This window comes from Bubalus kerabau, chromosome 2, assembly GCF_029407905.1.
Source record: "Bubalus kerabau isolate K-KA32 ecotype Philippines breed swamp buffalo chromosome 2, PCC_UOA_SB_1v2, whole genome shotgun sequence".
In the NCBI taxonomy this organism is placed as follows: Eukaryota; Metazoa; Chordata; class Mammalia; order Artiodactyla; family Bovidae; genus Bubalus; species Bubalus kerabau.
Window position 1 is genome coordinate 114,833,310 of NC_073625.1, and position 14,299 is coordinate 114,847,608.

Consider the following 14,299-nt stretch of genomic DNA (forward strand, 5'->3'; position numbering starts at 1 on the left):
TTTTTAGTGCCTCTTCACTTTCTGCCATAAGGGTGGTGTCATCTGCATATTTGAGGTTATTGATATTTCTCCTGGCAATCTTGATTCCAGCTTGTGCTTCTTCCAGTCCAGCGTTTCTCATGATGTACTCTGCTTATAAGTTAAATAAGCAGGGTGACAATATACAGCCTTGAAGTACTCCTTTGCCTATTTGGAACCAGTCTGTTGTTCCATGTCCAGTTCTAACTGTTGCTTCCTGACCTGCATACAGGTTTCTCAAGAGGCAGGTCAGGTGGTCTGGTATTCCCATCTCTTTCAGAATTTTCCACAGTTTATTGTGATCCACACAGTCAAAGGCTTTGGCATAGTCAATAAAGCAGAAATAGATGTTTTTCTGGAACTTTCTTGCTTTCTCCATGATCCAGCGGATGTTGACAATTTGGTCTCTGGTTCCTCTGCCTTTTCTAAAACCAGCTTGAACATCAGGAAGTTCACGGTTCATGTATTGCTGAAGCCTGGCTTGGAGAATTTTGAGCATTACTTTACTAGCGTGTGAGATGAGTGCAATTGTGTGGTAGTTTGAGCATTTTTGGCATTGCCTTTCTTTGGGATTGGAATGAAAACTGACCTTTTCCAGTCCTGTGGCCACTGCTGAGTTTTCCAAATTGGCTGGCATATTGAGTGCAGCACTTTCACAGCATCAGCTTTCAGGATTTGGAATAGCTCAACTGGAATTCCATCACCTCCACTAGCTTTGTTTGTCGTGATGCTTTCTAAGGCCCACTTGACTTCACATTCCTGGATGTCTGGCTCTAGGTGAGTGATCACACCATCGTGATTATCTGGGTCATGAAGATCTTTTTTGTACAGTTCTTCTGTGTATTCTTGCCACCTCTTGATATCTTCTGCTTCTGTTAGGTCTATACCATTTCTGTCCTTTATCGAGCCCATATTTGCATGAAATGTTCCCTTGGTATCTCTAATTTTCTTGAGATCTCTAGTCTTTCCCATTCTGTTGTTTTCCTCTATTTCTTTGCATTGTTCGTTGAGGAAGGCTTTCTTATCTCTTCTTGCTATTCTTTGGAACTCTGCATTCAGATGTTTATATCTTTCCTTTTCTCCTTTGCTTTTTGCTTCTCTTCTTTTCACAGCTATTTGTAAGGCCTCCCCAGACAGCCATTTTGCTTTTTTGCATTTCTTTTCCATGGGGATGGTCTTGATCCCTGTCTCCTGTACAATGTCATGAACCTCAGTCCATAGTTCATCAGGCACTCTATCTATCAGATCTAGTCCCTTAAATCTATTTCTCACTGCCACTGTATAATATATAGATGTATGCTTTTATTTCTCTTGTGTAAATACCATGAATAACTGGGCCATATCACAGGGGCATGTTTATTTAAGGAACTGCCAAACTGTTTTCTAGAGTGGTTGTACAGTTTAACAGTCCCACCAGAAGTGAAGGGGAGTTCCAGTTTGTTCATATCTTTAGCAACACTTGATATGAACATCTTTTTATTTTAGATATTCTCATAGATTGTAGTGTCTCATTGTGATTTTAATTTCCCTAATAACTAAAGATATTGAATATCTTCTCAAGTGCTTATTTGCCATCCATATATCTGCTAAGGTGAGTGTTTATTCAAATCTGCCCAGTTTTTCAAAATTGGGTTGCTTATTTTCTTGTTTTGAGAGTTTGAGAATTCTTTATATAATCTGGATACAGCCCTTCATCAGATATGTGACTCTCAAATATTTTCTCCAGATGGCTTGTCTTTTCATTTTCTTAACAATGTCTTTTGAAGAGTAGAACCTCTTAATTTTGATGATGTCAAGTTTATAATTTTTTTCCTCTTAAGGATTATGCTTTTGGCATCATAGCTAAGAAACTGACTACCAAAATCACAAAGATTTTCTTCAATGTCTACTAGAAATTTTATAGTTTTAGGTACACTTTAATGTCTATGATCCATCTTGAGTTAGTTTTTGTATATAGTTTGAAATATTGATCCAAATTATCTTTTTTTTTTTTTTTTGGTATATGGATATTGTGATAGAATAAGGCACTTCCCCCAATGATGTCTACCTCCCAGGCTCAGAACCTGTGATTATATTATGTTACGTAGCAAATTACATGGGAGTTAAGGTTTCAGATGGAATTGTGGTTTCTAAAAGTAGGGAGCAACCTTAAAGTAGGGAGATTATCTTAGATTATTCTGAGTGGGCCCAGTATAATCACAAGGGCCCTTAAAAGTTGCAAGGGGGAGGCTAAAGAGAGAACCAGAGAGATGGCAATGTGAAAGGCCCACAGGTGGATTTGAAGATGAAGAAGGAGGACAAAAGCCAAAAATGCAGCTGGCTTTTTGAAAAAAGCTGAAAAAAGCAAGGAGGCAGATTCTCTCCCAGAGCCTCCAGGAAGAACACAATCCCACTAACACCTTGATTTTAGCACAGTGAGACCCATATTAGACTTTTGACTTCCAAAACTGTAAGATAATAGAATTTGTATTGTTTTAAGCCACTAAGTTTGTGGCAATTGGTTATAGCAGTCATAGAAAACTAACTTATTTTCAGTTTTTCAAGCACCGTTTGTAAAGACTATCCTTTTTACACTGAATTCCCTTCGATCTTTGTTGCAAAGCAATCGACAGTACATGTGTGGGTCTGTTTCTGTGCTCTCTTCCATTGATTTGTCTGTCTTTACACGAGTGCTACATTGTCTTAATTACTGTAACTTTATAATGTCTTCAAATTGGGTAGTGTAAGTCCTCCAATTTTTCCCTCTTTTTCTTAGTTGTTTTGGATTTTTTAGTTTCTTCACATTGAATTGGCTTGTCAATATCTACAAAAAAACCTTCCAGAAACTTGATTGGGGTTGCATCAAATCTGATCATCAATCTGGAGAAAATTGATGTCTTAAGCATTTTGAGTCTTCTGATCATGACACAGTATCTCTCTCCTATTACTTAAGTCTTCTTTGGTTTCTTTCAGAATATATTGTAGTTTATACCACATGGGTCTTACATATCTTTTTATCAGATTTAGCCTTCATATTTCATATTTTTCCAAGCTAATATAAATAATGATGCTTTTAAACTTCTGTTCACAACCCTCATTGCTAGTGTATACAAATACAATTTATTTTTAAATATTGGTCTTACATCCTGGAATCTTGTTAAACACATTATTAGTTCTAGTGGCATTTTGATGGATTTCATGGATTTTCTAAATAGGCAATTATGTTGTCTATGAATAAAGACAGTTTCACCTCTTCAATTTGGATGCCTTTAATTTCTTTTTCTTACTTTCTGTACTGGTTAGAACATCCAGTACAATGTTGAATAGGAGTGAGAGTGGATATTCTTGCTTATTTTGTTCTGATCTTTGGAGGAAGCATTTAGTCTTGTGCCATTTAGTATAATGTTTCTGTAGGTTTTTTTGTAGATGCCATTTATTAAGTTGAGGAAGTTCTTTCAATTCCTAGTTTGCTGAGAGTTTTGATCAGAAATAGATGTTGTTTTCTGTCAAACGCCTTTCCTGTATCTATTCAAATTATCATATGGCTTTTCTTTTTAGATACAGTATGTGAATTTTCTAGCGCTGCCATAACAAAGTACCAAAATTTGGGTAGCTTAAAAGAACGTAAGTTTCTTTTGTCCCACTTCTGCAGGCCAGAAGTCTGAAATCAAGGTGTCAGCAGGGCCATGCTCCCTCTGAGATTCTGGGTAGAATCCTGAATCCTTCCTTGCCTCTGTCTACCTTCTGGTGGTGGCTGTCATTTCTCGGTGCTCCTTGGTTTGCGGCTGCATCATTCCAGTCTCTGCCTCTGTTGTCACATGGTGTTTTTCCTGTCTTCACATAGGTTTTCTCTTCTTATAAGGATACCAGTTATAATGGATAAGAGTCCACTTTAATGACCTTATCCAAACTGATTACATCTACAAGGAATTTATTTCAAAATAAGGTCACATTCACAGATACCTCAGATTAGGTATCCACTCTCACTTCAACATATCTTTTTTTTGGGGGGAGACACAATTCAATCCATAACGTGGTAAATTACATTGATAGATTTTCAAATATTAAATAAATCTTGCTTCCTTGGTATAAACTGACCCTCTTGGTCCTGTTGTATTATTCTTTTTATATATTTACTAACATTTTTTATTTGACTTGCTAAAATTTTATTAAGAATTTTGCATCAGTGTTCATGCAGGATAGCAAACTATAGTTTTGTTTTTCTCTTATATGGTCCTTGTTTGATTTTGGCATCACAGTAATGCTGGTCTGATAGAATTGGTTGGGAAATACTCTCTTTTTTTCAAAATTTTCTGGAGAAGTGTGTATGGAATTGGTATTATTTCTTACTTAAATGTTTTATAGAATTCAACATTCAAGCTATATGGGTCTTGAGTTTTCTTTGTGGGACACTTTTAAGCTACAAATTTAATTTCTTTGATATAAGGCTATTTAAGTTATCTACTTATTCATAAGGAATTCATGATCTGAGCCACAGTCAGCTCCTGGTCTTGTTTTTGCTGACTGTATAGAGCTTCTCCATCTTTGGCTGCAAAGAATATAATCAATCTGATTTCAGTGTTGACCATCTGGTGATGTCCATGTGTAGACTCTTCTCTTGTGTTGTTGGAAGAGGGTGTTTGCTATGACCAGTGCATTTTCTTGGCAAAACTCTATTAGTCTTTGTCCTGCTTCATTCCGTATTCCAAGGCCAAATTTGCTTGTTACTCCAGGTGTTTCTTGACTTTCTACTTTTGCATTCCAGTCCCCTATAATGAAAAGGACATCTTTTTTGGGTGTTAGTTCTAAAAGGTAGCAGAAGAATTGATGCTTTTGAACTGTGGTGTTGGAGAAGACTCTTGAGAGTCCCTTGGACTGCAAGAAGATCCAACCAGTCCATTCTAAAGGAGATCAGCCTTGGGATTTTTTTGGAGGGAATGATGCTGAAGCTGAAACTCCAGTACTTTGGCCACCTCATGCAAAGAGCTGACTCATTGGAAAAGACTCTGATGCTGGGAGGGATTGGGGGCAGGAGGAGAAGGGAACGACAGAGGATGAGATGGCTGGATGGCATCACTGATTTAATGCACGTGAGTCTGAGTGAACTCCGGGAGTTCATGATGGACAGGGAGGCCTGGCATGTTGCGATTCATGGGGTCGCAAAGAGTTGGACACAACTGAGCAACTGAACTGAACTGACTTATTCATAAATGAAATTTTGTTCATGTCTTCCAAGGAATTTGTCCATTTTAAGTTGTCAAATTTGTTGGCATAAAATTGTGCATAATATTCCCTTATTGTTTTTTACCTATCTATAATCTATAGTGATATCACTTCTCTTGTGTCTGCTAATACTAATTTGAGTCTTATCTGTTTCCTTATTGCAGTCTGGTTAGAGGTTTATCAATTTTATTGATATTCTCAAAGAATTTTCTTTTAGTTTCACTGATTTTTCTCCTTGTTTTTCTGTTATATATTTAATTTTTTAATGCTCTAATCTTTTAAACTTTCTATTCTTCTGCTTTGGATTTCTTTTGCTCTTAAGGCAGAAGAGGAGATCAATGATTTGAGACTTTACAAAATAGGAATTTTAGTACTACAAATTTCCCTCTGTGTACTGTTTTAGCTCTGTTTCATAGATTTTTATATGATTTTTTTCATCTTTATTCAGTTAAAAATTCTTTCTAATATCTCCACTGAGTTATTAGTTGATCATGGGTTATTTAGAAGTATTTATTTAGTTTTCATATATGTGGTTTTTTTCATATATTTGTTATTAATTTTTAGCTTAATTCATTGTGTTCAGAGAATATTACATGCTTTAAAAAAAAAACAACTGAGGTGTAATCTGCATGATGTTAATCTTCTTACATTTTTCAAAACTTGTTTTATGGCTTAGCATAGAGTTTATCTTGTGTACTTAATACCTGTGTACTTGAAGAAAAATGTATATTTGCTGTTATTGAGTGGAGTATTCTATAAATGTCAGTTTATAGAATGTTGGTTGATAGCATTGATCAAGTCCTTCATATCCTTATTGATGATCTATTTCCTTATCAATTATTGAGCGAGATAGAGGTTAAAATCTCTGACTATAATTTTGAATTTGTCTGTTTCTCTCTGTTTTGTCCTATCAATTTTGCTTCATATATTTTGAAATTTTCTTAGATGCAAAACATTTTAGGATTGTGTGTGCAGTTGATTAACTGAAATGTCCCTTTTTATCCCTAGTAACAGCTTTTGCTAGGAAATCTTTGTCTGATATTAATATAGCCATGAACATTTAAAACCTTAATAGAAATTGCCAAATTTCCTTTAAAAAAAAATATGTGTCATTTCATAAGTTTTTCCCCCATTCTAGTCCACATCTATTGAAAATTTGACATGAACTTTTCTCTAAACATGTTTCCTTTGAATTTGGGATGAGCTAATGCTCTTGCCTGGCTTCCCAGGTGGTGGTAGTGGTAAAGAACCCACCTGCCAATGCAGGGGACATAAGATACACAGCTTTGATCCCTGGGTTGGGAAGATCCCCTGGAGGAGGGCATGGCAACCCACTCCAGTATTCTTGCCAGGAAAATCCCATGGACAGAGGAGCCTGGCAGGCTACAGTCCATAGGGTCACAGAGAGTTGGACTCAACTGAAGTGACTTATACACATGCAATGCTCTTGCCAGGCCTCTGGTTCTCTGTCTGCACAATGGTGCCAGTTCACAGCAGCTCTGCCATCATGTGTATGTGTGGGAGTGCAGGCCAGAGTGTCAGCTTAGGGTAAAAGGGAAGGCAAAACTTAGAAAAGACAAAGGAGAAGTACTTTCATTGTCAGGGCAGGTGGTAAGTAAAGGGGCATCTGGTTGCTTTAAGGCAGTTCAAGCTATTTGGACCAGATGAATTAGATCTCATGGCAATGAACTTGTGATGTCAGAGTCTCTATTAATAATTTTTAAGAAATGGGGCCTGATAGATGTACCCAACATTGAAGACAGGCAACTGTACTTATTTTTTTTCAATGGTTGAAAAATAATTTTGTCATTCAGTAAGGAAAGTAAGGAGTACAGGGAACCAGAAAGAGTTCACTAAAAACGCATTTAAATCTATTTGCTGTTAAGAGTTAGCTGGTTGTAGATCTGGAGAGGTTCCAGGTGCTTTACCTGGAGAGAGATGGAACCAAGTAGGTTACCAGTGATGACAGATCTGGGAGATTCTGGCTGGTGGGTAGCAGTCCATCAGTTTTACACTATACTATCTGATTTTCCTATTAGGTGTGTTTTTAACACATTAGGTCAGGCCACAGCCTCTCCATCTGTCTGGATGAGGTAGCAACAACAGCCTCCAACACACCACATTAAGTACTCAGGTCTAAAGAGCCTCTGTTTTGTAAGCTTTGCAGTCACTAGGACTATAAACAGAATACTGGCTAATTATTGTTTAATTATTGCTTAAAAACCAATTGGCACAATACAATCACTGCATTAATTACCCCATACAGCATCTGCTTTCTTTTTTGAGGTCTTCCCCATTCCTCTCCTGTCCCTCTCCCCACTTTAATTGAAATTCAGCTTGCTGTAACACCTCCTTTCTCCTGGCCAACTGGATCTCTCCATTCACACGAGGGAGAAGAACAAAACAGAGAAGGCCCCGGGGATTAGGGAGTTTGACAGCTGTCCAAGAGGAGCGTTGAGACACTGGCCAAGTACCGAGGCAGGACAGAGACAAATGAGAGACAGAAGAGAGTCACGGAGGGAACGATAGGCAGGGGCACATCGCAAGAGAAATGAACTGGACAAAGGGTTACTGAGACAGGCAGAGATGTTTAAAGGGGCGCTGAAAAGGGGAGAAAGGAAGAGAAAAGCTTTAAAAAAAAAAAAAAGAGAGAGAGGAACTAAGAGTTGGTGAGGAAAATGCGAAAGGCTCAGGAGGTCAAGGAGACAGAAGGGAGCTTGTCGAGAAGAGAGGAGGAAAGTCCAGCCTCTAGAGACAGATCAGCCCATCTTGGGGGACAGGCAGCTTGAGGGGGGTCGCGGCTCATACACCTGAGAACGGGGTGGGGTGGAGGAGGCGGCCGCCGCCGGGCGGGAGTACGTACAGCGATAGGGGCGAGGCTGAGCACGCGGGGCTCAGGCGTCCGAGCCCCCTCGGCAAGCCCGGCGTGCGCCCGGCGGCCCCGGACTCGCCCGGCGGCCCCGCCCCCTCCCCGGCCGCCTCCTTCGCCAGGGCTTTTCCTGCGGGGCTCAGGAAGCCGGCCTAGCACAGCCGCGAACAATAGCTCGGGGCCCGGGCTTGGCTCCTTGGAGAGGCCGGCGCGGGGAGGCGGGGGGGAGGGAGGCGTCCGCGCCGCCGGGGGCCCGCGGCGAACCCCGGCCCGGGCCGAAGCTTCAGTTGAGCTCGGCGCTGCCCTGGGCATTGTTGGCCGGGACTGAGGAGCGGGAGCCGGGGGAGGAGCTGCGAGGCGGCGGCGGCGGCGGAGGGAGCCAGAGGGGGAGCCAGAGAGCGTGCGAGGGAGGGAGGCTGAGAGCGTGCGGGCGATAGAGCGAGGGAGGGAGGAGGTAGAGAGACAGGGAGGGTGGGAGGGAGGAGGAAAAATAAAGAGGAGAGCCGAGCAGGGCTGAACAATAGAGACAGGCAGACGGGCGAGAAGGAGAGCCAGCTGCCGCTGCTGAGGGAGAGCGGGCGCCCAAGCAGCTCGGACCCCGGCCCGGGCAGACCGCAGGCGGCCAGCGCCCCCCGGGGAAGGGGGACCATGGGGGAGCCCGCGGCAGGCGCCCCCAGCCCGCCGTGCGCCTCCGCCTGAGGGAGCCTCGGCGTCCTCTGCCCCAGCCCAGCCGCCCCGGCCGGCCGCCCTCGAAGCCCGGTGTCCGCAGCCCAGCGCCCTCCGCCCACAGAGCAGCCCTCGGCCCCGGGCTTGGCCGCCCCCCGGCTTCCTGTGGACGCCCTCCCCCAGTCATGAACCCCCCGGAGGGGGCAGCGGAGGAAGGAGGAGCCGCCGACTCGGACGTGGACGCCTTTTTCCGGACAGGTAAGCTGGACAGGGCGCGGGGAGCTTGAGGGGGTGGGGCGGGTGGGGGGCTGCTGCCCTGGACGCGGCTTCTCGGACAAGTTTGGGGAACGAGACTGTTGCTGGGGCGGGCGTGTTGGGGGTGCTGTCCCTCTCGTCGTCCGGGCCGGAGTTGCCCAGATTCTTGTTGTTATGGCAGTGCTGGTTGCGTTTTGGATAGGGGTGGGGGCTGGGAGCTTGGCGCCCCTCGGCGTTCACCCCACTTGCGGGAGTCTGTGTGGGGAGGCGGGAGGCGGTCCCGGTGGGCCGCCTTCTCCCGGAGCGCGGGGATGGGGCGAGGTTGGATCACTTTGCAGCGCGCCGCTCTCGCTCCCGGCTCCCCTCGCCCCTCCCTCGCTCCCCCCTCCCCCTAGCGCCTGTCAGCCTGGCTCTGGCCGCCCCGCGCCCGCACCCCTGCTCCGGGCCAGGGGCCCCGGGCCCTGATATGCAAAGAGGGATCGGGAGTCGCGCAGGCTGCAGCCTGACAGTCAGGAGCGGGGCGGACGGTGGACCGCGGAGCCTGATGCATGTGAGGAGCCGGGCGTCTCAGACTTCAGAGGCGGACTCGGCTGGGAGGGCGGTGGGCGCCTGGGACCTCGTCCTTGTTCTCCTCTTCTCCAGTGATGGGAACGCAGGAGCTTTTCATAAAAATCACTCATTCTGGACGTGTGAGTTAGCGTCCCCCTCATACACACCCACTGAATCTTTGCTTGCCTGTGGTATGTAGAGCTCCCCCGCCAGACCTGCTTTCACGGTTGTTCTTTGCCCCCGCCACCACCCAGTCCTGGGTCTGAGTCGCAGGTTCCTTGGCTGCACAGCCCCTTTCCCAGAGCAGATGCCGACCACTCTCCTCTCCCACCACCTGTGGCCCTGTTTCTCTGATAACCAGGGTTTCTCCATCTCCTCTTTACCTGTGGCTTCCACCAACTCGGTAGGTAGAGCTCCCCATCTTCCATATCTGGAACCATTTTGAATGGAATCTTTGTCCCAAAGAGTCCAGTAAGTTATGGGGACCCCCTCTTTCTGTAAATTGGATTAAAGCGCATGAATTGGTGGGGTCAAGGAGCAGGTTAGCTGTGGAGGCTCCGTGCACACCCATCTGTTTCCTAACCTCATTGCCCTGCCCTGGAGGTCATCTGAGGGGAAGGGGTGGGGTGCTTTGTTGCGGAGACCTGTGGCTTTAGAAGTCAAGAGTCGGTCGACCCATATGTTCATTTTCTAGTTGGTCTGAAGAGTAAAGAGATGGAGGACAGGAGCTGATGCCAGAGCCTGGAGAAAACAGAAAGAGCCCCTGTTATCCTACCCTGCTTCTCAGGGCTCAGCCTTGTCTCCTTGTCCTTTTACCCAGTCGTGGTTTCTAACATACACCGCCCCCCAGCGCCTCCCCCAGCCCCCTTACACTCACATTCTAAAAACGTGCCTGACCTGAGTTTATAACCTTAGTTTATAGTCTAGGAGAGAGATTAAGTCATATCTGGAAACATTCACCAGGATGTCTTCCCTGACTCCCCACCTTGCCCCACTCCTGCCTCTCATCTGGCACAAAAGTCTGCCTTTCCTTAGTTCTGGGGAAAACTCTTGAAGTATGAGCTTTCCTACCTTCCCTTTCTGGACCTACTTTTATCTTTTGGCACCCATTCCTCCTTCCCTTTTTCTACCATCCAAACACTAGTTCCTGTCCATTCTCTGTCCCAGGCACTTGGAGCAGATCTCAGTTTCTGGAGGCTTGCTAATTTCTGACAAATGAATTCACACAGTGTTAATGGTGTTAATGACCTATAATGGTCCAATGTGTTACTTTTCCCAGGGCCTTTCAAAATACAACATGGGGCTTACATTGTCTAGCTCTGGCTAAAATCACAGAGTAAATAACTGACTGGGGGCTGTCTCCTGTGGAATCCTGCTGGGGGTATTCTCTTTCCTCCTTGGGCAGCCTTATGGGGGTGGGGCGCTGGTGGCTAGGTTTGATGTGCTCTTCAAATCAGAGAAGGGTGAAATCTACAACAGATAAGGCTGAAAATGACTGACAATGTGTAACAAGTTGTAAGAGGGGAAGCAGGCTATCTGTGGTAGGGTCTAGGACCACCACCCATCTGAGTGGCCCTCTGTGCTCTGCTTTCTGATCTTACTCCCTTCCAATCTCTAGCCTGGGGATTCTTAAACCTGGAAAAGACCATATTTCTTAAGTGTCTCCTTTCTGATCCCCTAATCTTTATGGGATATAGTGCTCTACACCTGGTAGGTTGGACAGATTATAAATTTATTTAGTCGAAGCACTGAGAAAGCTTCAAGCACATTTTCAAAGTCCCTGGGGCCAGGGTTACCCCCTACTTTCTGGTGGAAAATTTTGCTCACACAAAGACCAGACTGGCAATTGCTTTGTCAAAATTCTGGCATACTCTGCCTCTAATTAGGCATGTTTCAGCTAATTCTGTCATTTTGGTTCCTTGTCCTCTTCTGATTATTTTGGTACTTAAGTTCTTTTGATCATGGATTAAGCTACATTTTCTAAATCCTATATCCGTACATATACATGGATAGATAGACACACAGAGAGAAGCACACACACCCCACACCCCAGTCTTACAGACTGGTGTATTCTGTACTGTCTTTCTGGGAACTCTTTGACCCAAGCCTGGGAAAGTATGTCACAATAATTTTATTGATCATGGTTATGAGGCAGAGGAGGGGAAATATAGAAACTCAGAATTGGGAACAGAAAACCAACAAGGACTTTTCAGCTCCTACTAAGGAACCTTCTGCTGTCCAGGGTGCTGTGGGATAGAAACATTCAACGTGGTCTCTCTCCTCCAAGAGCTTTTAAAAGAAGATTACAATTACTGCTCAATTAGAGATTAATTAACTGCTGAACATTATGGTGCTCTAAGATAAAAAGTTGGCAGAACTACAGAGGAGAGGGACTGAGGGTACCCTATGAAGGAGAGATGGAGGGTAGGAGGAGAATCATGGACAAAATCTCAGGGAGGTTGAGGCATTGACATTGAGGATGCTGGGAAGATGGATCAGAAAGTGTAGGGAATGGAGGAATGGGAAACAGAGTTTGTTAAGTAGGACAAGACCAGATAGGGAGAGTCTTGGAAGCCCAAGAGAGAGGAGATTGGATTTGATTCAAGATTGGTAGGGAGTCATTTTAGGTTCTTGATCAAGGGCACATCCTGAAGAAGGTGATATTTGGAAAGGTTTATCTGGGGGGTCATATGATAGATAGAGTTGATAAGAGAGAGAAAGAATCCAAATGCAAAAGTGACCCAGAACTGAGGGAGAAGGGCATGGCTGGGTTAGTGGCAGAAAGAATGGGGACTCAGGGACCACTCGGAGAAAAAGGCATTGTCAAAGGCATAAATATGGGAATTTATTGACAAACTTGTTGTAGGAGGGAAAGAAAATTAAGTCCGCAAGAAAATGGGAGTAACTGGGTTGAAAGGATAGAGGACCAACATTGTCTTGATTGATGCACTCTGGTTGAGGACAGGAGCTGGGTTTTGCCGGGCAGATAATGCTGTTCGCTTTGGGTGTGGAAAATTCAGGTTAATTGAGGAGCATACAGGTGGAATCGGTTTGTGGGAGAAATGGGACTCCAGACAGGGGCACAGGCAGGAGATTAGGGCTGGTCTTGGAAGCCTTCTGCATCGAGGCTTGCTGCAGCTGAGGCTTGTGAATGCATCAGCTCTCAGAGGGAGGGGGTGGAGGGAAGAGGAGAGGGCTAAAGTTAGAATTTGGGGGAGAAACCCTTGTATAGAAAGTGGCAGCAAAGGAGACTTGATCCTAGAGACCCCAGGGAGTCAGCGTGGGTTCTGATGTGATGACAGGCTGCAGACAGGTTGAACAAGAGGAATGCCAGGTAAGTGTCACTGGATGTGATAAAAAGAAGGCCACTGTGAGCTCTTGGGAGCACAGTATTAGAAGAGGCATTCCGGGGTAGGCATTTGGGGTGGGTAGGAGTTTACTGGTGAAAGCAAAAAGAATTTGGGTGCTAGTCAGACAGGATATTAGGCATCAAGAAAAAGAGTTTTCATTTTTTTTGTTGGAGAGTCAGAACAGCGTTAGATGTGGAAGGGAGGGAGCTTCTGGGCAGGAAGAACTGAAGATGCTAGATTGATTGAGTTAGATATCTGAAGAGATGAGACAGAGGAGGTTCCCTAGTAAAAGTAAAATCTTGGCTTTGGTGAACTGAGGAGAAACGTCTTTCTTTAGGACTCAAAGGAAAAACAATCAGAGGATAAATTTAATGAAATTGATGTGGAAATATATATTTCTGTTGAGCTTTGGTCTTGTGAGTCAAGACATTTTTAATTGGATTGTTTGCTATTACTTGGACTTCGGTCAGCCTCACACTCAACTCTGTCTTTCCAAGTCCCTAAACTAGCTTCTCCTCTTGTCTTCTTTATTGCTATTACTGGTATTTTCCCTTTCCTAGGGTTGATATTTAACACCTTGTCTCTGAGGAGTCTCTCTTCTAACTATCTCTGTTGAATTATCTTTCATAGTGAGCCCATGCTCTTCATTCTCAGGGCTTCTGCCCTATGCCAGGAGACCCATTATGATGCCATGGACTCTTTCAGTAGCCTTTATTCTTGCCCGTTGGAATTGGCTCTCTCACCCCCACTCCAAATTGGCGTCTGTGACAGATTGCACTTCCTAAAGTAGGTTGCAGTACTTTCATCACACCTGGTTTATGAACCTACAGTGACCCTCTACAGTCTTTAGGGTCAAGTTTGTCTTTCATACCTCAGCTTTAGCCAGGCTGCTCTTCTCAGTGTCCAAGGGCAGTTTGACTCATGTTTCCTCACCCCTGCTCTACAAATGCAACTCATTCTTCAAAACTTGAGCACCACATTCTTCTGGAAGCTTTCACAGCCCACAGGAGCAACTCTTCCCCCCGGAATTCCTACAACACTCACTTGTCTATACTCATTTTCTCACTTCATCAGAGGTATTATATTGTTTTTAGCCTTTTCACGTAATTAAATGATTTGTTCTTTAAAAGATCTTTTAAAAAGTTTATGAGTCACCAAAACCAAACCAAAACAAGCCATCTCCCTCTGATATAGGTAAAGCAAACACAGCAAAATATAAGCAGTTGCTGAATCTAAGGTGGTGATATATTGGTGTTTATTGACTACTCTTTCAATTTTTCTCTCAAATAAAAACCCCATGCCACCTAGAGAACTGGACATTGTAAGGTCCAGATCATAGACAAGGGACATTTTGGAATAACATCCTATGTTGGTGTGCAGTTTTTTGGGT

The 14,299-nt window shown here is 44.2% G+C and overlaps 1 protein-coding gene across 16 annotated transcripts in view; it reads left to right on the forward strand.

The window, feature by feature from the left end:
- KALRN (kalirin RhoGEF kinase) overlaps window positions 1–14,299 on the forward strand; it is a 705,836-nt gene that overhangs the window by 1,072 nt on the left and 690,465 nt on the right. For 13 of the 16 annotated variants that reach the window (XM_055568444.1, XM_055568443.1, XM_055568427.1 and 10 more), the window contains exon 1: window positions 8,570–9,013. In XM_055568444.1, coding sequence (XP_055424419.1) covers window positions 8,941–9,013 — 73 coding nt within the window. In that variant the 5' untranslated portion in view covers window positions 8,570–8,940. Of the gene's footprint in view, window positions 1–8,569; window positions 9,014–10,929; window positions 12,894–14,299 lie in introns of those variants that run through there. The other 3 variants (XM_055568424.1, XM_055568425.1, XM_055568432.1) reach the window with 3 other exon arrangements.